At 45.9% G+C, this 26,601-nt stretch overlaps 1 protein-coding gene across 5 annotated transcripts in view; it reads right to left on the bottom strand.

Moving 5' to 3' along the window:
* znf423 (zinc finger protein 423) overlaps positions 1 to 26,601 on the bottom strand; it is a 130,952-nt gene that overhangs the window by 76,497 nt on the left and 27,854 nt on the right. For 4 of the 5 annotated variants that reach the window (XM_080304002.1, XM_026176815.2, XM_080304001.1 and 1 more), the window contains exon 3: positions 19,570 to 19,767. In XM_080304002.1, the coding sequence (XP_080160128.1) occupies positions 19,570 to 19,767 (198 nt within the window). Of the gene's footprint in view, positions 1 to 7,379; positions 7,401 to 19,569; positions 19,768 to 26,601 lie in introns of those variants that run through there. The other variant, XM_080304003.1, reaches the window with a different exon arrangement.

Raw genomic sequence — 26,601 nt, 5'->3', positions numbered from 1 at the left:
ATGAGCACACATTCTTTTTCTATGTCTCTCTCTCTCACACACTCACACACACGCACACACGCACACACACGCACACTCACACACTCGCACACACACACACACACACACACACACGCACACTCACACACTCGCACGCACACACTCACACGCACACACTCGCACACTCGCACACTCACACGCACACACTCACACGCACACACACACACACACACACACACACACACTCACACACTCGCACACACACACACACACACACACACACACACACGCACACTCACACACTCGCACGCACACACTCACACGCACACACACACACACACACACACACACTCACACACGCACACTCACACACTCGCACGCACACACTCACACGCACACACACACACACACACACTCACACTCACACACTCGCACACACACACACACACACACACACACACGCACACTCACACACTCGCACACACACACACACACACACACACACACACACGCACACTCACACACTCGCACGCACACACTCACACGCACACACACACACACACACACACACACACGCACACTCACACACACACACGCACACACTCACACGCACACACACACACACACACGCACACACTCACACACACACACACACACGCACACACTCACACGCACACACACACACACACACACACACTCACACAGTCTAATAGAGGGGTGAGAGCAGAGAAATGGAACTGGCCCTTTGACTGACTGGGCTTCATTGTGCTCTCATGCCTTTCGAGGGGCCCCTTGTATGCCCACCTCTATCCCAGCCCCTGTATTCCTCCCGCTCCTCCGTGATTCGTCTACAGCTCCTCACAACCAGCCCGTCCTTTCTCGCTGTCACTCTGCATTCCTTCATTTCTGTGACGGTTGTTTTGTTCGATGCAAACATTCAAACACAGCTGATAAAATTTCATCTGCGTTCAGTTGGTTAGTAAACTCCTTTCCCATCATGCATCAGCCAGCGCCTCCATCCAGCACAAACACCTGTAACAGATTGATCTCCCTGAGCAAACCCTGATGTCGACGTTCTCGCCCCCTCTCACTCCTTTCTCTCACTCTCTCTCATTTCCACCCCCTCCCCTCTGCAGAGCAGCAAGCTAAAAGCACAAGCATGCCCCAAAAATTAATTTAAACGAACGAATTAAATTAAAAGCAAAGCCTCGGGAGTTTTATTATGTACTAATGTTTGAACCGTTAACTTGGATTGTATTACTAAAATATGCATAATTAAGGGCTGGTGGGGCTTTTATTACGTCAAAAAAGAAGAGAGAAAAAACACATATTTCACTAATGGAACAGATTTAATGGGAAAAACTGAGTATGTGAGACGCAAAGGTGAGTAACAGAGCGGTACTCGGAGCAGTACTGGTACACGGTGGCACACAGCTAAAACCACAGTGTGTAAATCAGCTCTGATCAGCTGTTTTCAGCATGATTTAGCACATAGAAAAATCAAAGAAATCCCAAGGACGTGTGATTATTACAGCCATATAATCAGTCCCATAATTACAGTTACTGGAAACAAAAGAAGGGTGTAGTGCTGGGCGATATGGGAAAAATATTTATCATGATATGAATTATTTTATATCACGATAACGATATATATCACGATATACCACCTGACCTGCGGTCATCTGGAAAGTCCGCAGTCTGTAAACAGCGAGCGCGGCGTCTTCGTTAATGAAGCGGATGGTTACGCTCATGCAGGGCTGCGTATCTCTGCTCGTCCACAGCTCAGCAGCCAAGGCTTAATGCACGACACTGCAAACATCCTGCTCTACTTTGGCCCAGCATGCGTCATATAAGCGAGGCAACTTGACTTTACTGAAGTGCTTACGACCGGGCATAACGTACCTCGGATCAAGGACTTTGACGAGGTCACGAAAGCCGTCCTTCTCAACTACATAAACAGGGCCATGCCTTTGCAAATGCAACGCGAGACGGCGCCTGTGATTTGTTTATGCCGCTGGGACGTTTTCTCATAAGGGCCTCGTGTGAAAGGCTGCTGTATCTTCAGCTGGTATAGTTTTTCTTTTCCCAACTTGCTCCCGTCGTTCCACAGCTTGGTTTAGCTCAAATTTTCTGGATTCTTGAGTATTCTTTTTCCTGGACCTTCTGTAGGTGATAGAAGAGATTTGTTGTGTTGCCATCGGGTCCTGGAATAGTTTTATAGCATAGCTTGCAAATGGGCGTCTTCTGCTCCGTGTTGGTGCTGTTGAACCTAAAATGTCACCAAATCACAGACGTACCCCCTCTTTTGGTAAAAGTGCTTCTTCTTGGGCTGCCTGTCTCTGCCTGTTGCATGTCCGGGCATGAAACTGCAACCTGTCGCACGTCCATCGTTTTGAGTTACCGTAAAGCAGCACCATGTCGCAAAACCACAAGATGGAGTTTCTTTGCCAAAAATATCTTTTTTTTATACTTTATTTTCTCTTGCATAAAGTTAAGAGTATGTATAGTGAGAAGACAACACTAATACATTTGCCACAGGCTATTTAACCCTTTAAGACCTGCCATAGAACCAAGTCTGCCAGATTATATTTTTTACATGCTGTAGAGCCATTTGTGTGAGCATTTCAAGTTGCTATATATCAATGTAACCGTTATAGCCCAAATTTTAATAATATGTATGCATTAAGTCCAAAGTAACTACATAAATTGCAAAAAAGTGCAATAAACTACAAAAAATTGAAAATTGTTTTTGTTTTGTTTTTTTTACATATATTTCTAGTTAGAGAAATTTAAGAGGTTTATCCCTCAAAACTGTGAATACAAAAAAGTTGCACAAAATACGCCGCCCTTAAAGAGCTGCTTCTTCGGCGCTATGCCCTCTCCGACGCTGAACGAGCCGAAAAGCTCCTCAACCTGTCAGGCTTGGGTGGCGGTACCGCGCTCGAGCTCATGGAGAACATGCTATCGTTGCTCGGGCCAGATGACGGGGGATTCCTCTTCACCCACCTCTTCCTCCGCCAACTACTGGCCGCCGTGAGAGCGGTCCTCGCAAACTCAAAGACGTTTCATAGAGCTGGAAAATAAATAAGCTGCAGACAGAACGTCCACAACGTCACTTCCGGTTTCCGGCAGGTAATGGCGGACATGCGATCGTTCGCGCTGACGTCTATTCCAATGTAGGAAGTGTTACGAACAGCTGATCGGATGGCAAAGCGCGTTTCTGGAATATTCTGTTTTTCTTGCTGCAAGTGCTTTTTATGCAGTTTTTGCAAAGCTTTATGTGGAAAGAAACCATGGCCGAGGACAAGCTGATGGCATAAGATGTAAGTACAACTCCTCCGGTTTCACATGCTTAAAAAATTATTGCGCTAGCTTACACGGTTCCAGTTCTACAGAGATTTAAAAATAGTCACACAAAATGGAGCGTGCCCACTCCGACCAGCTTTAAAGGGTTAATGATATATTTTATGTAACAATTTGTAAAATTAGGTTAGAAACGATAGAAGACAAATGGCACAATAGACACTTTTCTGTCATTCACACGATATATATCGTCATGTCGCCCAGCACTAGCAGGGTGGATTCATTCTGAACCTGCTGAGAACTGGACACTCTTTCAAAAGGCCAGACAGCTGTTGTGAATATATTTAGCATCGCTTCTTACTGCAGCTTGTGCTGCACGTCGTGGCTCTGATGTTGTGCAGTATTACACCTGTGCTTATGATTATACGCAGCTAAATCTCCACATATTCATGTCATAATATCTCAGTAGACATGACAACTAGAGACTGGAATTCAGCATAAAAACCTGTATTACAGTGTGAAGTGAGGTCAGGCTGTAATTCCACAAAAGTGTTGTATACAAAGCTTACATAGCATTACCACACAGAACAACTAGTATCATGTAAAGTGAACAAAAGCGGGACATGCCTGTTTGTAATCTTAAGGCTGTAGCTCACGAGGTCACCTGCTAACTGGAAGGTTTGTGGTTCGATCCCAGTCTGCAGACCCAGCTACCCTCTGATGAAGCGTGAATGAGACATGTTGTATAAAGCAAAGGCACGCTACACCAACCAGTCCCTTTTCCCAAAAATCAGGAGGATTATCTGTTCTTTAATAGGGGTGAAAATGCACAACAAGGATTATCTCTATGTTTATATCAGTGTAACAAAAACACCCCAAAAACAGGTCAAATCGTCAGTTAATTTGATTAATTTCCTCTCAGTTTGCACCTCTCTCTCTTTTAAATAAGTCCCACCTGCAGATGTTGGAATAAGTGACTGTGACGGTGTTTCACAAGTACTGCAGTTCACTCCTGCATCGTGTCCCACACCTAAGAGTCAATGTGATGTTTAAAAGCACCTTTAAACATCCAAATCTTTCTGATTCCTATTCTGTCAGGCAGCAGTGTTAATCCACACACACACACACACACACACACACACACACACACACACACACACACACACACACACACACACACAATCCCACAGCACTATCTAGCTTTCCTTAACTTTTCCCTCACACTGCTTCTCTTCTATGAGCCTGGGTGTGTTGGTGTGTGTGTCTGTGCGTGTTGTGCTGCAGAATTATTAGTCTTCTCGTCATGTCTCTGATGTGAAGCCCCCCTTATCAGCCAGCAAGCAGTAAGCCCCCCCGGCCCCCCTCTGCAGCTGTCACTACACCCCACCACCACCACCGCACACACTATTCTCCGAGGACAAACTCCCCAATACGCACACCAAATACCCACATACGCTCAAAACACGGGCGCACACAAATCTCTGTACACAAGCCTTAGCAGTTTTTGACTCACATTCGCACACACACACAATTTTATCTGCTCGTTCGCAGACCGCACGGCTTGGCAGCCTACAAGGGGGAGAAATATCCACCACCCGTTCCCCCATATCCCCCTTCAAAATCAGCCCTAGCCTCAACACAATCCCAGGAAACAGGAGCGGGGAACACAGGATGGAAGCGGGCCCACGTAACGGTGCATCTTACTCACGCCGGGCGCTCCCTCCGGCCCCCGGCCAGCAGCACAGGAAGGCCTCGCTCGGCCACTGAGCCGCTGGAGTGCAGAGTAATGCTCCAATCAAGCTGGTCTCATTAGAGTCGAAAAAAGTCGAGCGCCCGCCCGAGAAAAAGAAAGATCGACAGAGGCAATAACCACGGCAACTGGCTAATCCAGTGTAAGAGCTCTTTCTGCCTCCATCTTTCCTTGTTGTTGTTGTTTGTGTTGTTTTGTTGTTTAGTCGAGTGCCCCCTTCTTCTGCGCTTCCCGGCAGGCCTGTCTCCTGACTTATTTAGCAGTGTGTTTTCTACCATATTTGAGAAATGAAGAGCAGATTGGTTAATATTTTAAGACATCCCACTTGCAGGGTTGAGGTAGAGACAAAGATGGAAGCAGAGCTGGAGACGAGGGGAGAGGAAAGAGGGAATACGAAGGAGGAATTCTCTTGTTCCTTAACCCCGATTCTAGAATCCATGCTGGGAGCAGAAGCACGCATGAACACACAAACACACACGCAAGGAAAGCCTGCACACAACATGCTGCCTTACAACTGTTAAAGCACATCACTGTGGAGAAGGTATTAGAGAAACGTGTGTGTGTCACATCGAAGCATGATGTCTTTCACTGAGTTCATTAAAGCTACCAGTAAAAGGGTTACACAATTAGACATTTTAATAATCAGCTGCATCTGGAAACTGGTTTATTTGAGATGCCAAATAACCATAAATGAACCTGCAACAACCACACGCAGAGACAAACCTGAAGGCGTGCAACCGTCAAGAGCCTGCAAGTATCAAAACACCAGATTGTTCTTTACGTTTCTGTCTAAACCGGTGGTCGTGATAACGAGGCAGCTCCTTCACTGAGAATTAACGAAACGCTTCGATGTCGAGATATAAACTCTTTCCTTTACAAACACCTTTCACTGCAGGTGCAGCTCATTTCCTTCCTGACACACAGCAACAAATCGCTTACCTGCACAAGCCGCACAAAACATGTACAAGAAATATGCATGCCCTCATGATCGCCATGAGTACACACACACAAACACACACTTGACAATGGCTCTCCCTGTGACTTCTCAAAGTGAAGTGAATTCCAATCAGGCACTAAGCAGGACAGCTATTTCTAGGGACAAAGGACAAGGAGAGAAGTGAGGAGGGGTGGAAGGAAAGATGGAGAGGAGGGAGGGAAACAAAGGGTTCTGGTAGCACCCAGGGGAGAAGGCCCAGAGCAGCTGACGTCAGCGTCTGTGTGCTCAGTGTTGAGGTGGGGGAAACGGAGCGCGAGGTTGGCAGAGTTGGTCCTCCCCCCCCCAGGGAGGCCTTGAGGCGTGGAGAGAGTGGAGCATGGCTCCCAGCCCCCACATAACCGGGGGCCCAGACGGAAAGCCTGGCAGAAACAGCAGCTCGCTCGGTGGACACAACACTCGGTTGGTTTGAGGAGACAAACAGACTCCGCCTGACCGCTCTGTTAGTGAAATCTTTAGCTCCGTATAAGACGCGTCCGTGCTCGCTCCTTTCTCTGCGCGTCCATTCTCTCAGGCTCCTCTGCACTCTGCTACACCCCCATCCTACAGCCCCAGCCCTCTCCCCGGAGTTTTGCTTTTCTCTGACATTTGGCTGGACAAAGGCGAGTCACACCTGAGCACTGGGTTAAAACTATTATGGGCCCTCTCCCTGTGGTACACTGCCCTTTGCCACCACTGTCTGTGACTGAAACTCTGTGTGTGTGTGTGTGTGTGTGTGTGTGTGTGTGTGTGTGTGTGTGTGTGTGTGTGTGTGTGTGTGTGTGTGTGTGTGTGTGTGTGCCTGCACACCTGGGTGTGCCTTTGTATTAAACTTAGCATACTATGTGTTCAGATTTCCTGCATAGTGTTAGATCAAGGTAAGAAACACGAGGGCAAGGCTGAAGTAATTCATTATAACAACAGAAAAAGAGATAAAGTGTAAATAGGCCATTTTTGTAATATACTGAGTAAGCTGTCACAGTGCAGGCTGCGTAAACCTTTCTAAAAGCTTAGAGTCGGGTATTCCAGGTAAGGAAGGAGAAGTGCAGGTGGAGGCCGAAGGTCCGCTCCGTCTAAGTGACGTGGGACCACGTCTGCAGTTTTTCCTATCTGGAAAAAGAATCAGAGATGCACAGATTTGGTGTTTTTCGGTCCACAATAAGACCAACGGGTACAAATAACCCAAGTTCAACAGCAAAGTACACCTGCAATCACTACGACTCTCCAGTTAAAGAAAAATATTAGAGAGTGGTGTTAATGGAAACCATTAGCTCATTAGCCACAGTAAGCTCTTTTTACAACTGTTACTAACTGTAAGTATCACAGCACTGTCCCTCAGGTGACACCTGTCCTTAGCAAAGCCACCAAACTCACCACAGGTGACTCAAACTGTTGTTGTTTGCCTCTGTCATTCAGGCTGTTGTTTTCACAGAGTTGTGCGTCCACATTGAAAAGGCAGAAAACGCTGACGTTCCAGTCCTGCGCATGCGTGAAACACAAGAAGATGCGACCTGCCTCATTTCTGTCTGCCGCTTATTTACTTTCCGGCTCTTTGAAACGTCGCGGCAGAATGTTGAGGAAAAGCACCGAGTTTGTTAAATGGACTCACAATGAGGTGGAGTTGTTGCTGCGAGTAACACAAAAGTACAAAGTTGCAAAAGCGAGTGAGAATTAAAGAATTTGAAGAAAAGCTCTCTGGAGCGCGTGCAGACTGATACTAACTCAAACAAAACAACTGCTGTATAACGCCCTCCGCTATCTTTGTTTAACTGGTCACATGACTGCATCACATGACTAACATGCGTCATCGTTTTCGCTGTCCACACTGCGACGCGAAAGCACCGTCTTCAAATGTATTAGTTTTCGAGAGCGTTTCCAAAACGCTGCATTTTCCCTCGGGGAGAACAACGCATTAGTGTGGACGTGGTCTCAGTCAGGTTCCAGTTTACATGTAAATGTGTGAAAATTTAGCCACAAATGTAAATGATCCAAAGACGGGGGTCAGTACGGACGGTGGTCCAGTGTCGGACGACACACAGGTGCCCCAGGATGCTGGTCTAATCAAGAAGGGAACATGTGTATTTATGGAAACTCGAAATGACTGGAACCACTTACAATAAAAACAACACGTCATTCTGACAGAGGGCGGGGCTTAAGGTTACACAAGGGTTTTTTCAGCTGCACATTCAAAAAAAATTAAACAATCTGTAAAGCCATCATTCAAAAGCCACCAATAAAACCCTGCCCTCATTTAGAAAGAGTAAAAGTGCACACATAGGTGTGAAACCTGAATGAGGACTTGAACAATGCAGCGAACTCCTGCCTTCAAAGTACCAAGTGGAGAAAAACAGCTTCAGTGAAGTGCATAACAAATGTAAAGCATCAAACAGGGTGTGGGAGACAGAGGTGGGGAAAAAGTGAAAGAAAGAGTGGAAAAACAGAGGGAGGGAGGGAGGGAGACAGGGGCTGCTGTGGGGCCAGTCACCACAGGGTGGATGTGTGTGTGCGCGAGTGTGTGCGTGTGTGTGTGTTGGGAGGGCACAGTGGGGAGGTTGGGGGCATGGAGGAAGGGATCAGAGCATTGGGGCCAGCTCCACGGGGAACAGGGATGATGGGGAGAGAATGGAGGAGGCTTGTGGGGGGAAGGGAGACAGGGTGAAAGGAAGGGATGTGGTCAGTTTAGAGTTTGAGAACTCAGCAGGGAGGGACGGCAAGTAGGGAGGGAGGGAGGGAGGGAGGAAGGAAAGCAGCGAGACACTGCGGTCTGTGTGCTCTAAGAAAGACTGAGGACAGGAGAGAGGAGAGGAGACACAGGACAAAATGGTCAAATAAAGGGAAAAAAGCAAAAGTGGGGAGAGTGACGGGAGCTGTGGGCTCTTGGGAAGAGAGAAAGAAGCAGCAGCGAGGGAGACGAGCAAAAAGGTTCCAGGTGTCAGCAGGAGGGGGGGTCCTGGATCCAGTGGAACGGCCTGTTCCTCATTATCCCGACATCCCCCTCACACACAGCCCCGTGACAACTCTATCCTAACATCCACACATGAAAACATGGAGATACTGCCACACGGTAAACACATGCGTGGATCATGTCAGGTACCTGCTTTCCAAACCAAAACATGATTACACACAAACAAACACACAACGCGCTTCTAAACCCTCAGCTGTGCTCCAGAGGAAAAATAAAATCAATCACACACTCGTGTTTTTGTCTCACCTCCACACTGAGAACGTGGAAACAGTCAAAGTTTGGCCAACGAAACATTGATTTCATGCAATTTTGTGTAGCAGCGCCATCACAAAGGGGAACCAGCTCCATAATGCACCAGGTTAGTATTTCTGGGTGAGGTGTTTTGTGTTATGTCTAATTTTGGGTTACACATTCACCGATCCCTCAGAGGTCACGTCAGGAAAATCTGCCAAATCAAACATGCAGAGTTCCTGCTGTGTGAACGAGGGAGCAGCCTCATATATTTACTGCCTGGTTCATATCCACAGCAGCGTGTGGAGATATCATCACCACCAAGAAAGGAACGAACGTAAGCCAGCTCAAGTAGTGGTGCGAATGTTTCAACTGAGCCTGCTGTCGCCAATGGGGGGTCCAGTTACACAGTTTAACATACTGCTGCAACAGTTACCTCCAAAAGTCACACCCACACCAACCGTAGCATCTACCTGTGGGCCTTTCCCGTGGGAGTGACAGCCAATCACTGCCTTGCTTTCAAGTTTGTCTTGTAACAAAGATCTGAGAGTCATACTCAGGACAGCAGCATCTCTGTGAGTTAAGAGCATCTGACGTACGACTTAGCTCCGCAGTACATCTTTGTGCGACAGCATGAGTCCAACACTCCTGTTTAAAGGGGTTAGGGCAGGGTTAGCAGACGCTCGAGAATGAAAAAGACACGGGGAAAGCTAAACTGCCTCGACTGCGGAGAGCCAACAGACGTTATTTATTCAGAGATATGTAAATGTATATTTCTATAATGTTGCTGTGTAAATATTTGATCAATAAACGCACGGAGACACTCAGAGAGAAGCTGCAAAGCCTTTGGCTGAAGAATTCTAATGAACGTTCGGAGACAGAAGCGCTCGTCTCAATTTCCATGCAAAATCAGACGCGCTGGACTATGGATTTAAGCATTTCCATTTTACACACACACACAAATATTTACTCTCTGCAAGATCTACAGACAGTCACACAAGGACAGACAGAGAGGAGAGATGAGAGAGACAGAAGAGGGGAAGAAGAAGGAAGTTACATTTTTAATCGAGTGTTTCTTTTCCTCGGAGCAAAGTAGGGCTGAATACAAGAGGGTGAGCTGGTGCCAACACACACACAACACACTTTCTCGTGTCCTTTGGCAAATTCTTCTTTTTCACTCTTGCATTAAGTAAGAAAAAAGGGAAGAGAGTCAAAGTAGGAGGAGAGGGAGGGGGAGGAGGAAGAGGGGGGAAAGGGGGGAAACGAAGGGAAGAAAAGAGAGAGGGGAAGAGAGAAAACGTCCCCGCAGAGTCTTTCTCCCTTCCTGGAGCGAGCGAGGGCCCCTGCAGCGCCGCCTGTGTAATTTCCAGTGGCAGTGAATACAGGTATTAATAAAAGCCCCATGGGGAAGAGCACACAATATAACCCTACATTTTCAGGCATTATGAAAGGAAGCCCCCAGGGGTCCTCGGGCTCAAATTTCTGAGATGCAGGCATTGTAAAAAGACGCCCCCGGGGGAGGACCCCGCAATAGAAATCTGCTGAATTCAAAGCATTTCCAGAGCCCTGGTGGGAGCCATTACTCCCACTGGAGGGGGAGAGATTTTTTCTTCTTCTCCTCTCTCCTTCCAACCGCTCTCTCTCTTTTTTACCAAACATGTGTTGCTGACATGTTGACAGATTGCTCAGTGAGGTGTTTAGGTGCATGCACAAGGCATGTCTGCTGAGACACGAGCTCCATCCCTCTCTCCCTCCCTCCCTCCCTCCCTCCTTCCCTTGCCAGTTCCCAAGTTCCATCCCTCCCTCCCTCCGACTGCAAACCTCTCAGCGCGCCCAAAACTGCTCCCATCCATATTTCATAAAGGAGAAAGTAGGCTGAAAGAGAGAGAGACGGAGGCAGAGAGAGGACGCAAAGAGTTTAGGCAAGAGGGAGAGAGCGAGGGAGAGAGGTGAGGGAAAAAGCGGAAAAAGGGAAGATAAAGAGAGACAAAGTGGGATCAAGGGAGGGGAACAGGAGGAGGAGAGGACAGATAAAGAGAAATAGAGCGATGTAGAGAGTGGGAGAACTCTGCGGTGAAAAACGAACCCTGTGATGAAAAATGACTTCACAACAACCCTTCTCCGTCTCACCCCCTCCCTGCTATCCCTCCCTCTCCCTCTCTGCATGTTGCAGCCCCTCACACCTCCCCCCTTTCTGCTTCTGCCGCTCTCCTCCCTCCATCCCCCTCTCCTCTGGTGCCGGGCTCCTGCTCTCTCCCTGGAAAACCTGAGCGGCAGCCAGCTGTGTCTGTGTGTGCGCTGTGCACTTGTATGTATGCCAAGGGCTTAGCACAGGAATCTTCGGGCCACCCCCGGGTACAGACACACAGAGGGAAGGAAAGGAGGGAGGGAAGAAGGGGGCAGTGGGGCAGAAAGAGAGAAGGGGGGCACATGGCGAAGAACGGGAGGGACGAGTAAAAGACAGGAGGCGAGAAAAAGGGGAAAAGCACATTATTTTTATTTGTTTTGTCAGCCAACAGCAGCTACTGGACAGGAAGTGTCGTCCCAGCGAGCGCCGGTCTGTAATTTTACCTTACACCCCTCCTATCTGTGATCGGTGGTTTTAATAAGAGCCTCGGCCTCGCAGGTCTCAGCTGCTATCCCGACGACAGACGCGGCGAGGTGCGTGTGCGCCTCTGCGTGTGCGTTTGTGACAGCGGGTGGCGACAGACGGTGAGAGCTTAGTTGTGGGAAGACGTCCCGCGGGAGGCAAACCAGCCACCCAAGGGCCCACGCGCCAACAGACACGCTCTCCCCCCTGCTCCGTGTGCTTCTCCTCTTCTTCCCTTACCCCTCCACCGAGTTTGGCCTCCACGCTCCACCCTCCTCTTCACCTGTCTTCATTCGGTCCCCCGCGACTCCCTCCCAATTCTCTTCTTTTCCTCCCTTATTTCCTTCTTTATCTCCTGCTCCCTCCCAGCTAGACAGGCTCCCTGGAAATCTGTGCTCTCTCCCGCTGAGAGAGGAAAAAGAATAGACCAGAGTGCAGCTGTATGCGCTCAATTACCACAGACCTCACAAATACCTTCAGAACGAATATGCGCAGTATCCCGCTCTCTTCCTGCACGGACGCACACATTCACCATTTTCCACCCACACCGTCTCACCCAGCCACTCGCTGGGTTAATGACTTGCTATTTGTCACTGACAACGGCAGTTTCCACCCCCCGCCTTGACTGACAGCTCCCTCGTTGACTTGGAGCCTACCTTCCCAACACTTCCTCCCTCAAGTGCTTTTTACTGGCATCTTTAACAATCTCTCGCCCTCTTGCACTTCTCACTCACACCTAGCATGAGTGTGGACGTTGTTGACTGTGGGTGAGTGTACGCGCAGATCTGTGTGTGTGTGCCATGTATCGTAACAGACAGTGGCCTTCGTAGCCATTTGAATCTCTAAACACATCACACTGACTGATCCTGGAATGCTGCGGCCTGCGAGACAGCTTTTGGGTTTCCTTAATAGGATGTGGGTGTCTGCTTGTGTCTGTGTGTTCATGTGGCAGAGGAAGGCCAGAGAATGTTCTCCATTTGATCTGTAGGAGGCTTTTTTTCTGCTCCTCTTCTCCTCGGGGAGCCTCTGCTCCACATTCTGACTCCTACCGAGACCCATCAACACTCCCCCGGCTCACGCTCTCAGTCTGTCCCTCTCGCACCGTACTGCACACACACAGGATATAGACCCGCATGCACTAAAAGCAGCAGACACACATCACACATAAAAATATCACACGCTGTATACACCGCGGCCAGTCAGCTCACCCAGAGCCACTAAGGCGTGTGGGAGAGTTGAGAATATAAAGCAGCACCGTGCACTTAAATAAAACGGTGTTACACAAATGTGACAAACTGAGCATTAACGACGTCAGTACAACTACGTGTGCGTTAACCATTTGATTACAGGGCACGCTGGAAGAAGCACACACACGCATCTTATTCACAATTCAAACAGCAGAGCCGTCACAGAAGCTTAATGCTGCAGTGGAACAGAATAACAACACTATTGTAATCGAGGCACGTAATCTCTATCACACACACACAACCAGCTGAGCTATCAGGCTCATGCACATTAATGTGGCATTACACTGACCAGATGTGTGGGGTCTGTGGGTATGTGCGTGTTTGAGTGGGTGAATACACATTTATGTGTCATTGATCTGTGCCACTGTGTGCGCGCGTGTGTGTTTGTCCAATTTCCACTCAAATTAATGGCGCCTCTTTATAGGCCTTCTGCTAGAGTGGCACTGAATTACTTGGTGCTTCACTCTCGCACCTGGGACCCATTCAGTGTTACAGCAGCAGCTAGCTGCTAACCTGGGACCCATTTGCAACAAAAGTATAGTTAGCATTACAGATACCAGTGTGTGTGTGTGTGTGTGTGTGTGTGTGTGTGTGTGTGTGTGTGTGTGTGTGTGTGTGTGGAGAACTCAGGACTAACTAACCACTGCTCTCAAGCTACAAATCGAGACTCACAAATGTCGACAAAATAATCCTCAGTAACTGATACTGAAAATATAACTAATGTAACTGAGACTGGCACTAAAATCTGAAAAGTTTAAATATTATGTGACAGAGATTTAGAGACGCAGCAGACAGAACAGAGTGAGTTTGGATTTGTGGGAGGATGACATCATTAAATAGTGGCCTAAGTTTTCATTTACGTCTATTGCACAGGGTAAAAGGACTTCACATAAGAACAACAGAGTAGTAATGGAGGGAGGCCTTATTTCAGGTTATGTGCCATGCTAAAGCTAATGCGTTATCCCTACTATGCAAACTCACCACTTCCTGTTACCATTTCAGAGTAAAAATCTGCTGCATGTTAATGAGTAGAAAACCTTTGTTTTTGTTTTTTTAAACACAACATTTTGTGAAACATCGAAGAGTCCAGAGGTAGAAAAGTCAAATTTGATGACGTGTAGGCGAGGCCTTTAAATGTTTATAGTGACCGTTCATTTTGGGAGACCCAACATTTAATTCTGTAAATGTTTTATTTGAGGAAATACAGTAATAAGAGTTTTACCAAGAATGTAAATGCTTTGAGAAATTTGCAGGACTATGGCTGATTTTTTAAAAATCTTCTTTAAATTTGAGTTTTTCTTTTCCTGGTTATGAACTTCAGCACAAAGTCCACTAAAGCTAAAATTTTATTCCTACAAGACATGAAACCCTCTATCAAGAGTGTTCAGGGTTAATGAGGAGCTATGTCACGTATCCCATAATTTCTCAACAATATTTTGGGGTGAATGGGAGATTAATACTGAAAAGCCAATTTTGGATTTAGTCTTCTGTGTTTTGAGCTTTTTCTTTTTTCTGTCACATAGCGTCACCTCTCAGTAACTTTTTCCCATGCTGATTCAAAGCTAACAGCGAGCTAGCATCATAGCTAGCTACTCCTGGCAAGATGGTCCCATCGGTCACCCTCAACCAAGATGGCCGATATCTGAGTCGCTTGGTTTCTGCTCAGAGACAAACATCAAACTACATCAAACTTCAGAATGCACGAACACATTACCTCACTCATGCAGATTCAGAGTGGCGTTTGTTTATTCCCAGCAGTCTTTGCTTCATATGTGTGTGCGTGTGTGAGTCCATGCTTCGACTCCCCCGGGCCTCCACCAGAGAATTCAAAAGGACTCTTTATTCTTCATTTAGCCTTCTCCTCAATAATAACCACAGAGCTGTGGTCCCACCACGAACTTCATACGTACTCCCTTCTGCATGCTCACGTGTACGCACACATAAGACAAATAAACATGTACAGCTTTACACACGATGACACACCAACACGGAGCAACCCACATGCACAAAACCCCGCACACATCCCACCGAGCCGTGGGATTACTGTGCAATCTCAACCGCTCTTTCTCCGGGGAAAAACATGTTTTTTTATTTCATTTCATTTCTTTCGACTGCGCTACCTCTCACCCTCCCCCCTTCCTCCCTCAGCTTTCTCACTCAGCAACATGTAGCCCTCCCCAGACTCCTCTGCTGAAATCACAGGCCACATCCCGTGCTCCGACAGCAGCTCTGAGCTGCTGGCCCTGTGATGATCTGAGTGTGCACTCTGTGTGTCTGTGAACTGACATGGACATGTAAAGGAAGGGGTCTTCAACTTTTGAGTTTTTATGTGAATGTCAGTGTAATATTAATGTAACTAAACAATCCGGGCTTTAAGTCTGACATTAGCCGTTCCCGGGTCCAAACTCCACTTCAGGTCCCAAAGTCAAACGAACACTGCAGCATCACTGAGAGTTACAAACTCTCTAAATTATTTCACCTTAATAAAATCATCAGCGTTGCTGCTTTACCAGGTGTAACAATTAAGGCATCCATCAAAACAGGATTTATGAAGTTTAACAGAGTTAGAAGTTAGCAGGAAGTTAGCTCGCTAGCTTCCACCTAAACATGATAGCATGTTCTGACTGAGAGATTTCTGAGAAAATTCAAAGGTACAGCTCTGTTATCACTTCCAGCATAAATGAAGACAGAAAACTAAACAGCAGTGACGTTTGTAGGGTTACTGAAGTTGGGCTAGCTGCTATATAATGATGTGCTACGTGATCGCTAGCTACACAGCTATGTTAGCATAAACACAGTGAAGCTGGAGGATGAACGCCAACTTTTTCCACTCAATAAAAGTTAACGTGAGGGTTCCTGATGGTTAGAGACAAATGCAATCGCATGGCAGGATGCTGTAAAAGGACCAAACTTCAGTCAGGAGAACAACTGAGATAATCCATCCACAATACCAGGTTAGTCATTAATATACTGCTGCATGGGCTGGGCTGCAGTTACATCGTAAGGGTTTAAACACTGAGCTTTAAAATGAACAGTGGCAATCCGGTTGTTCAGTGATGACGTGATGAATCCTACTTCCGGGTCTAAAGTAGTCTGCGTTTAATATGGCTTTTGTGTTGTTAACATGTTTAATGTTTTGTATTTTCTTCTATTTGATCTCAAAAAGCTCCTAAAACAGTCAGTGATCACTGTTGATCTCCCTCGGCTTTTATTACCGCTAATCATTTATTTAAGCTCAGCTTTTAAAACCTTAGGATGTAACTACAGCCCAGCCCATGCAGCAGTATATGAATGACTAACCTCGTATTGTGGATGGATTATCTCAGTTGTTCTCCTGGCTGAAGTTTGGTCCTTTTAGAGAGAAATAAAATGAGTCGCAAAATGTAAAAGCAAAATTTCCCCGCCTGGGCTGCCTTGCGCCTCTGTCTGTTTCAACGTGTGACCCCGCCCCTCCCTCGGCCAGTCGGCTATGAGTGCGCTAGCATACCTGGAGGTTGCTGTTTTAATGAGTGTTTGATGGAAAACGACAAGAGCGGAGTTTGCGCTCTCCAGTCGCATGATAGGTGAGTCCTAGTAAATAATTTTCCGTGTACGTTACACATGCCATTTTTTTATTATTAATTATGATTATTATTTTGCTATCAAACTCGCTGGAGAAATGATTGAAATGCACTGAGTGTGATGCAGTATGGCAGTGCTATTATGGAATATGCTGTGAACTTAGCTAACATTACTTAGCAGTGATATGAGTTAATTTACTCAAGTGAAAGCTTTAAACATTAGCCTGATACATAACTAGCCAACTTAAGGCTTTCTGGTTAACCCTCTGGGGTCGACGGACCCAGAGTCTCCATTTCAACTTGGGTCGAAGGTGCAGACTTCATACTATATACCAGTGTTTAAATTGTGTTGATAGGCCACGTAAAACCGATGTTTGTTTGTTTTTAATAAAACAGTGACGTTTACTCCGGGAAGAAACGGTTAAAACGGCGTTTCTAAGGAGAGCGCTAGCAGACACGCTTTGCTTGTGAGTTAAAAAAGAAAAAACACTCCTTCCCTATTGGTGGAAAAATGTACCATGTTGACCAATCAAAAAATGATATGGCAACATGTGGCATCTGGTTGTTTGGGAAGGGGGGGAAGTTTTAGGAGTGAGCGAAAGAGAGAGAGAGTTTTGATACGTGAGAGATTTGTGACGTTTACCGTGTTTGGAGTCTCAAGTTAGTGTGTTGTCTTGTGTAGTTAGTGTGCTGTCTTGTGTAGTTAGTGTGCTGTTTTGTTTTGTGTGTCAGTTCTACTCGTGATGGTCACAGTTGCTGCCTTAAAGCCACCAAAGGCAGGTTGCAGTGTAAACGCTGACACAGCTGCTGTCAGACCTGCAGGTTTATCCCTGTGCTGTTCTCATCTGTTACAGTGACACAAACTATTTTTTGGAGTTGCATAAATAATTTGTGTGTCTTCTTATTTGATGCAGAGCACCTGATTGTTCTGTACATAGTTTTAAATGGTTATATGAAAAACTTCTGAGCCTTGGCTGCATTTTTAGGTAAATAGTACCAAATAACTTTGTTGTTTGCAAAACTTGTGCATATTTTTAAAAATGTACAATTTCTCTTTGCATTTCAAGTTATGACAATGATTCGTTAAACGTGCCTGTGGTTTGTACAGTCAAAAATATCACTTTCTAGTTGTATTTTACATTTTGTCTGAATTTAGATAAATTGTGCTGACAGTTTGTCAAAATGAGAAAATAACAGTTTTTAAAGGTGAAATATGAGGCCAAATCAAAAGTAGTCAGAAACGGCCAGTTACACCCTGGACCCCAGAGGGTTACAGGCTAAAAGCAAAGTTGTCACCAAGTACTGTTTATATTTGTGTGTATTGCTGCAGCTTTTTTAAGCATTAACTTGGTGCCTTTGGGTGAAATAATGGTAATATGACTGATCCATATGGTCACTTGTTTCTGTGCTACCAAAGTTCCCCGGCTTTCATTCAAACTGTGTTTGTGGTCAGCACCGACACATTAAACTACTTAAACAGTATAAATGTCTTCAAGCTCACACTGAGGCCTGTGGGGCACAATCAGTGGGGCATTTGTTTTTTCAACAGGAGAAGAATATCTAACAAGTTGATTTGTTCACATTTTCACATCTTAATTTTTAAGTGAAATGTGCATTTTGAGTTTATACACGATGTATGTAAGGCGACCGCTTCCTTCTGCAGTATTTTTGTGTGGTGCGTTTTTCTATTTCTTAACAAAAGGGGGAAAAGGTGTGTAAGCTCACCTAGGATGATTTGTTTTCATTTTCACATGGTCTTACTGAGGTGATGCGAATTGAAACATGCAGTCTATTTTTTTTGGCGAGGGGGGGGGCATGAGCTGGAAAAGCTTGAAAAGGGACCTTGAAAGTGCTTAAAAAGTGCTTGAATTTGACCCTGAAAAAGGCGTATGAACCCTGAGATTAAATCGAACAAGACACAAAACATGTTAAAAACACAACAGCCTTAATAAACAGCAGTTTGGACCTGGAAGCAGGATTGATACGTCATCACTTAAAGACCGGACAGAGTCAGCTGTGACCAGCGTGGATGAATCTCCTGCCGTTTACAGTGAAACCTTCATATTGAGCTCCACGTCTTGAGCTCATCCCCACAGAGCAGGAGGGGGGACGGGAACCTCTGCCGTGCGTTTGCCTCGTGTTCTCCTACATTTTTGTTATGACGCCACACTAACAAAAGTCAACGTAAAACACTGATTTTGTATTACTACAACTTCATAACCTGCATGTGAGACAAAGCACTACATGAAATTCTAGTGGGACGTCAAACCAGCGGGTGAATAAGAGGTGGATGAAGCGGGGCTCTCACCATCTACATTACACACTCTGTAGAAACACCATCTTTACCCGTTTAAACAAAGCCCTCCGCCCCCCTCCCTGCTCCTTCATCCCCCCTATCAAAAGTAAACACACATACCCGCAGACACCGAGGGGAGACTGCCTCGCAGTAGCGAGAAGTAAGTGTGCGTTTGTGTGTCGGCTTGTTCAGGGACTGTTTGGATTAATCTGTAGGAACCAGATGCCCCCGCTGTGTTCCTTTCAGTCCCTCCATTAATTACACCGTTACTAATAACGGCCTTTGTGTGTGTGGTGTGTGTGTGTCCATCCCTGTGGGACACATGCTATGGTAGGTGTGATTCCTATAGCTATAGGCATTCAGAGAACAGTGCAGGACCCGTGTCACTAAGGCAGTCCAGTGATTCTTCATGATACAGCTTAAGTGTTTGATGTTAATCTGAAAGCACGCCACCTTCCCTGCTGGAAACCACGCGGCACTTTTAACTGTAGATATGTTGATGCAATATGATAAATGAGCTTTAATTAGGTCCTGATTGACAAGATATTGAGGATTAAGTGCACCATGTACGGGTATCGATGACATATCACTGACTGTTTTATGATAAAGTATCACACAGTGATGGGAGCCTGGCCAGTTAAAACAGAAAAACCACAATCACATTACCAGTCTTACCAGCTGGGCAGTGGTTGGTTCTGTGCTCAGTGAGCTCAGCCAGACAGTCAAAGTCCTGTTGACAGTTGTCACAGGTGAAGATGGATTCGTCGTCCAAGTCATCGTCGTGATCTCGGTCATCGCGGTCCTCGTCTGGTTCTCCGTCTTCAGCACCGGTCCCCTCTTTGGGGTCGGCGACTCTTTCAGATGCCGCTACGTCTGCAGAGAAACACAATACAAGTGTGTCTTTGTTACCGTGAACGATCACAGTTCGGATCTTTGTGCCATTCGTTATGATCCCATTGAAATATTCACCGCCGTCTGCTTTACCCACTTTCACTCTGCGTCATTTTAGGTTAGGCTGCTGTGCCCTTCACTTAGACCTGCAGCTATTTCACAGGTGTATTTGCAATAAGCTTTGTTTAGAGTACAGCACATTAGTGACATTTGTCCACACTGATTCACAGAACGAACCAAACTTTTCAATATTTTCTTGCCTTTTAAATAATTAATTGGTGTTGTTGTGTTTCTTTTGTTCCTGCCGTCACACTCGATTATTCTGTTGAGTTTGAGATGTCAAATTCAATTTCATATTGAAGCACTTCCAAAAAGGCTTTTTATGTTAGAATAGAGTCGGTATTATCACCTCCAAGAGTCGTTGACAGGACTTAATACGGAGCCAAAGGCTTAAAGCCTCGGAGCAGTCAAACCAGTTTGGTTCTGGTTCCTGCCTCTCTCGCTGCCTCAGCTCTGTCGTGTCTGTTACTCTTCCTGCGTCTAGTCTGAGCACCTTCAGTCCATGTTAGTGACTTCCTGTTTTATTTTGGTAGTCCTGTCCTGTGTGCTTCACGTTCAGGTTTGCTTCCTCTTGTCATCTAGTGTCTTCAGTTCAGCTCTGTTCCCGTGTGCCTCCACTCCCCCCATTTATTGTCTCAGCCTCCCCTCGTCTCCTGTCGGATCATCTTCCAGCTCCTGATCCTGTGTTTCTAGTTTAGTTCCCCCTGTAAAGGTTTTGTTAGAGTCTGCATTTGGGTCCTTTTCTCCACAACGCCTGATCTGCGTCCCCACAAGTGTCTCACAGCGTGTCACAGCGTAGCCTTAACAACAGCACAGAAGTGGTTAATGTCATTACTGGTTATCATTTATTGCATCCAGTGTAAAAAGTGAGTTACCAGCCGTGCACTGCCAATTACTTTATACTGCGTGTAGATTATCACTTAGCATGTGACGTAATGCGTGTGAATGTGTGTGTCCTGGTAGCACACAGCAGTGTGAGAGGGGACCAGTGGAGGCCCAATCCTCACCGCTCCATTGTGTCTCCATTTTCACACCTTATTATCACATTATAAACGCTGAGGATCCAAAAGGACGACACTGAAGACACTTGGCTTCAGAGATGATACCAGAGGAGAGAAAAGAAAAGCCCTGCTAACACATAAAAGTCTTAATAAAACACCATCAATCAGCAACAGCAAATATGACGATGATGATGCAAAGAAAAGGATAAGCAGTGGGGACAGCAATGTTTAAACTTTTCAGATAACAATTCTGCAAAGATTAAAAGCATTCTACAAAAAATAAGGTAATTCAACATCGCACATATAATTATTATATCACACAGTTCATGAAGCTTCATCAACGCAGGACTCAGAAAAGTTAAATCTCACCTTTTAAACCTGTCCAACCGAGAACCAGTGAGCTCCACGACTAATGAAAACCAGACTTATTTTAAGAGAGTGCAGCTACAGGTCAAAGCGATTAAGCTGCAAGTCAGTTTTATCCACGAGGAGTTCGAAACATCGTTTAACGTGCACACGCGATAGAAAGGCGCCGCTTTGTTATATGGTGCTATTTCTGGCTCTTAATTTCAGCGAGTCTGGTAGAAAAAGTCTGACCATTAAAACTTAGTAGCCAGGTCAGCATCAGCGTGTACGCGCAGGTACACTTGCACGGCGTTTTCCCCCTCGCTGATATTATTGCAGGTCTAACTAACATAAGTTTGGGTGCTAGAGGACGCCTGTTAGGGAACGTGAGGGAAAAGTGAATCAGGCACAAAACCGCCACAGCACTCTGATTTATGATGGCAGCGGTATGATGGGAAATAGGGATGAGGGGATGCTGGGAGGTGGGGAACGAGAGACTGAGGTGATGTGGTGTTTGGGGGGACGCAGGAGAGGAAGACAGTGATGGAGGGAGAGAAGGAGGAAGGGATGAAGGGATAGGGAAGAAGTGAGGGAGGGTGTTGGCCATCTGTCCAGTGGTGAGAGCGCCGTCTGGCCAGGGAGAGAAAACAGCCCCTTGGCTGACAAACTGCACGTGCACGCTCCTCATTGTGCACACGCACACACATGAATGCATACATACCAGAAGCACACAAATGGTCTATACACGTACTTTAAATATGTGGTTAACAGTCGGCTTTTCAAATACACACCAGGTTTTTGTCAAATTTGTAGGAAGTGATTAAAACACGATGCAGGCTGCTATAAAAGGCATTTCAATTTTTTTATTTGTACATTATCTGAACATGCATACGTGCAGAAAGCAACTACACACATACTACATACAATGTGCACACAGTCCCCGGGGTTCCCTGATGCCAGAGGTGAGGGCAGCGCCAACTCCATTGCATGCCAACACAACCTGCTGTCATAGCAACAGAGACAAGAGATGGATTTGCACCCCTCCCTCCTCATCACTCCCTTATTTTCTCTTTCAGTACTTTTTTTTTAAAATAGTGTTTCGCCCCCAAATCCTGTGCAGTGAGATAAAGAGAGAGATGGGTGATGAAGATAAAGGGATGAGAGGGGCCAACAGGAGAGGCTGGTGTTTACACACCGATCTCTGTGGTCCTCTGCTACCCACCCACCCGTGATTAGGACTTCTCTTACGGGGAGAATTTGATGAGGGCGGGCTTCAAGAGAGCGTCTGGAGCAGCCCTCCTCTGTGTGTGTGTGTGTGTGTGTGTGTGTGTGTGTGTGTGTGTGTGTGTGTGTGTGTGTGTGAGACGACAGTAATATCGTCCGTGAAAAAGAAAAATTTATATAAGCAGTAAATAAACACGGCCTTTATTTTTTTATGCTGCCTGAGATCTATAAAAGCACAAAACTGCAGTTTTATTGACTCCTTGTGAGGCTACGGTGGTTTAAAAGAGCCGTTTATGACACATTCTATTCAATTTCATACACATTTAGCAGAAAATATCTTTTAGTGTGTACACAAAAGTGTTTCCAGTCACAATGACTGCACTGCGTTACTTTATGCATTTTTTTCACTTCGTTCTTAAAACACACTCACACCACCTTCCTCCTTCTCTAAGATGCTCCACCCAATCACAGCACAGAGGAGCAGCGGGCCTACTTAATGAAAGCAGGCGACTCCCACGGGTGCTCGGGGTACATACAGAGGTGTGTGTCTGTGTGTGTGCATGAGTGTGTGTCCGCAGGGTATTGATTGAATATTATGACAGCAGTCCCTCGCAAATAGCATCTGCTTGCCATCCACTTTCTCTATGACACACACTCCACACACACACACACACACTCCACACACACACAGTGTGACATAGCTGTAGTCACTTATAGACACACGAACGCACACATGTGAACACACTTACTCTACTGAGAACCATTATCTCTGAGTCACAGACAGTCGCTACGCCAGGAATAACTACACACTCTTTTTCTAAATCACGCCACACACACACACACACACACACACACACACACACACACACACATACATTTTCTGATCCAAGCGCACACACGGTTCATTCTTATGTCATCCACAGAGGCTCGTCCTGCAGTTTAACTACAGGAAATGTTCCAAACGTACAGCATGACTTATGTGGGTCGTTTTCTATCGCTCACAGAACTCTGATGATTTTTATTCTAGCCATATAATGAGGGACTGCGTCACACCTGGGATACACAACATGCATTTAGATGAAATTAACCAGTTAGTTGGATGGAGCAGCAGCTGTATTCTGGGTACCTAAATATTAGGGGTGCAGCGATACACAAAATTCACGGTTTGATTTTTTTTCAATACAAAAAAATGTTCACGCCTTTTTAATTTGTCATTTATTAAAATTATAAATATATATTTTCACTCAAAAGTACAGTTTTTAAATTTAATGTTGCTGAAACAACAAAATAATAAAAAATAAATCTATCTGATTGAGGAATCACTCATCTTTGGAAAAGAGAGTTTATTACAGAGAAATGGCTCTTTCAAAATAAAAGCTCTACTATACGCTTCTTCTGGGCTATATTCTCAGCAGCATATTAAACATATCAGGTCCCCATAAGGAGAATCCTGTGCTAACGGCTGTCTAAATGACTCGGCTAAAGTTTGTAGCATGCTGCTTGTTGTTTTTGTCTTTGCACTAGGATGCTGTCGGAGTAAATGTGCAGTCATATTCGTTGTGTTCCCGCTAGTGCTGTCAGCGTTAATCTGAAATGACGTTAACGCCACAACACGGCAAATCTCCGCTAACCGCATGGGGCTGGACGGCCAACACGTTAACGAGCTAACTGCGCTAACACACTAGCTCCCACCCATGTAATTGAGCATTGCGTGGCACATCCGACATACTGTTTTACTTTGTCCATGACGCGCTTACCTTCAGGGTCATACGTCACATGAAGACCAAAATAGTTCTAAAGGCCAGATCTGAATGAGCGCTCAGATCCACTGAGCTCTCAACACAGACAGCATCGTCAGAAGGAAAGTTGATAAAATAAATGAAAAGTTTTGTATTGTTCGGTACATATGCGTACCGAACCGAACGCACTGCATCGAACGGTTCAATATTGATACGAGTATCTTTGCACCCCTACTAAAGATTTAAACCCAGTGTTTGGGGAAAAAAGAGCCTGAGTGTAGACTTTGTGCTTACACGTCATCATGGCATCTTAACCAGCTTTTTCACTTTGTTGGTTCTTATTGCAAAGTTGCATCCACAGCTATTAACCCAAAATGAAACCTTGGATTAAAGAAAACGCACCACAGAACGAGCACTGTGATTGGTTCCAAATACATACACTACCACAGAGACGATGAACATCTCAGCTTCATATTAAATATTAGCAGCACACAGCATCAGTGTGGATGCAGAGAAAAGAGGTTTTTACGCTGTGCTCTCTTGAGGAAAGGTAATAAGCAATATTCCTGGCTGCAGCCACTAACCTGAGGACTGTTTATTAACACATACAAATATAAATATATAAACGGGTAGCTCAGGAATAATGAGGTCACTTTGCATATCTGCAGGAAAGCTATATCCAGGTGGTGTGTGTACGCAACGTACCGCTGCATGCCTGTGTGCGTGTGAACCCTGGGTAATTAGATAAAGAGGAGTGAATTAGCAGAGTCCACGGTGCAGAATGATGTTACACAGCCTGGCCACGCCTAGCTGAGACCCACTAATCACCACTCGTTAGGCTCACAGAACAGTATGTGTGGAGGGTTGTGTGTTTTCGTAGCACTGGTGTATTTGTTGAGATCGCGTGCGTGTTTTCTCTCATTAACAGCATCAAAATGACTTCATTGAAATAATTAGTGAGCTAAATGATAATAAGCCATAAACATTGGATAGGAGAGAGAAAGGCAGAGAAGTGATTCCCTCTCCCCTCGAAGAAACCAGATATAAAACAAAATGAGGGATCTGAGCACGCTCAGTATGGACGCGCTGTCCTACAGGCGCTCTCTGTGAGCAGTTGCCAGGATGTGCTAGTGGAGACACAAACTGGAACACCAAAAATCAAACGCACACAGTCAGCACGTTCATCCTACATCTCTATATATCCTTTGGGAAGCAAACTAGGGAACTAATGAACTCTGGGAAATGTTCCTGAACTGCCCCAGGGTGACAGAAGTGCACTGAAAGAGCGTGCCAAAGCTGGAGGGGGAGTTAAAGGAGAATAAAACATACTGCAATACTGCAAAGGTAAGGTAGTTATTCAAGTGCTAGATTTGGCAGCCAGGAGATGCTACTGTGGCCTGTGTGGGACTCTGCAGCTCAGAGAGACGTGTTTCTGCTGGCCAAGCATGCACACACACACACACACACACACACACACACACACACACACACACACACACACACACACACACACACACACACACACACACACACACACACACACACACACACACACACACACACACACACTGTATAAGAGGCATCAAAGGGTGGAAGAAAGTGTGTTGAGCTTCCAGGAAAATGTTTAGCAACCGGACATTTTGAACACAAAGCTTTCACTCTGCTCCACATCACACTGCAGACCGGACCATGACTCACACCAGGCTGGATGAAAAACAGCTTCAACTAAGACATGCATGTTATTATGAAATGGTTGCGTTTGGTGAGACGTGCTCACAGGACACCTGAGTGAGAATACTGGCAGGAGCAAGCTCAGTCCACATGTTCACAGCTGGTTTGTTTTTGAGGATCTAATTATAGGTCCGAGGAGTGCACACTCCAGGTTGGGAATGGGTCGCTGCCCCAAGAAGAAGAGCTCAAGTATTTTACTGAAGAGCGACAGATGGACTGGAGCACTGACTGCAGTAATGCAGGGCACGGGGTCAGCTCTTCATGTGAGACCTGAGGGGGCCGGTCGTTCCTGCTTTCTCAGCTAGCGACAAAACATCTACGGACACCACTATGCTGCAACATTAACTTATGTACCAAGCACTGAGTGTCATTTATAGTACACACAGTGCAGTATTGATCCAGTGGGGCTGAAAACACTTTATTTAATCGCGCTGCTACAAAACGAAGACACTGCTGCTGTGAGCACCGACTGCAGCTGCAAACATGCAGAACCAGAGAGACACAAAGGACGGTGGACACATTTGGCAATGATTGCACACTCAAATGCACACTGACACACACAGACTGACACACACAGACTGACACACACAGACTGAACAGGTGCAGCTGGACACAACAACACAGGCCTGCTCTCCACCTCCCAGGAGACTCACTCCCCCAGCCCCCCTCACCCTCTGCCTCTTCTCTCTGTGAGTTCTAGTGTGTGTGTGTGACTC

Source organism: Astatotilapia calliptera, chromosome 7, assembly GCF_964374335.1.
Source record: "Astatotilapia calliptera chromosome 7, fAstCal68.1, whole genome shotgun sequence".
Classification (NCBI taxonomy): domain Eukaryota; kingdom Metazoa; phylum Chordata; class Actinopteri; order Cichliformes; family Cichlidae; genus Astatotilapia; species Astatotilapia calliptera.
This window is presented reverse-complemented; position numbering and strand designations above follow the sequence as displayed.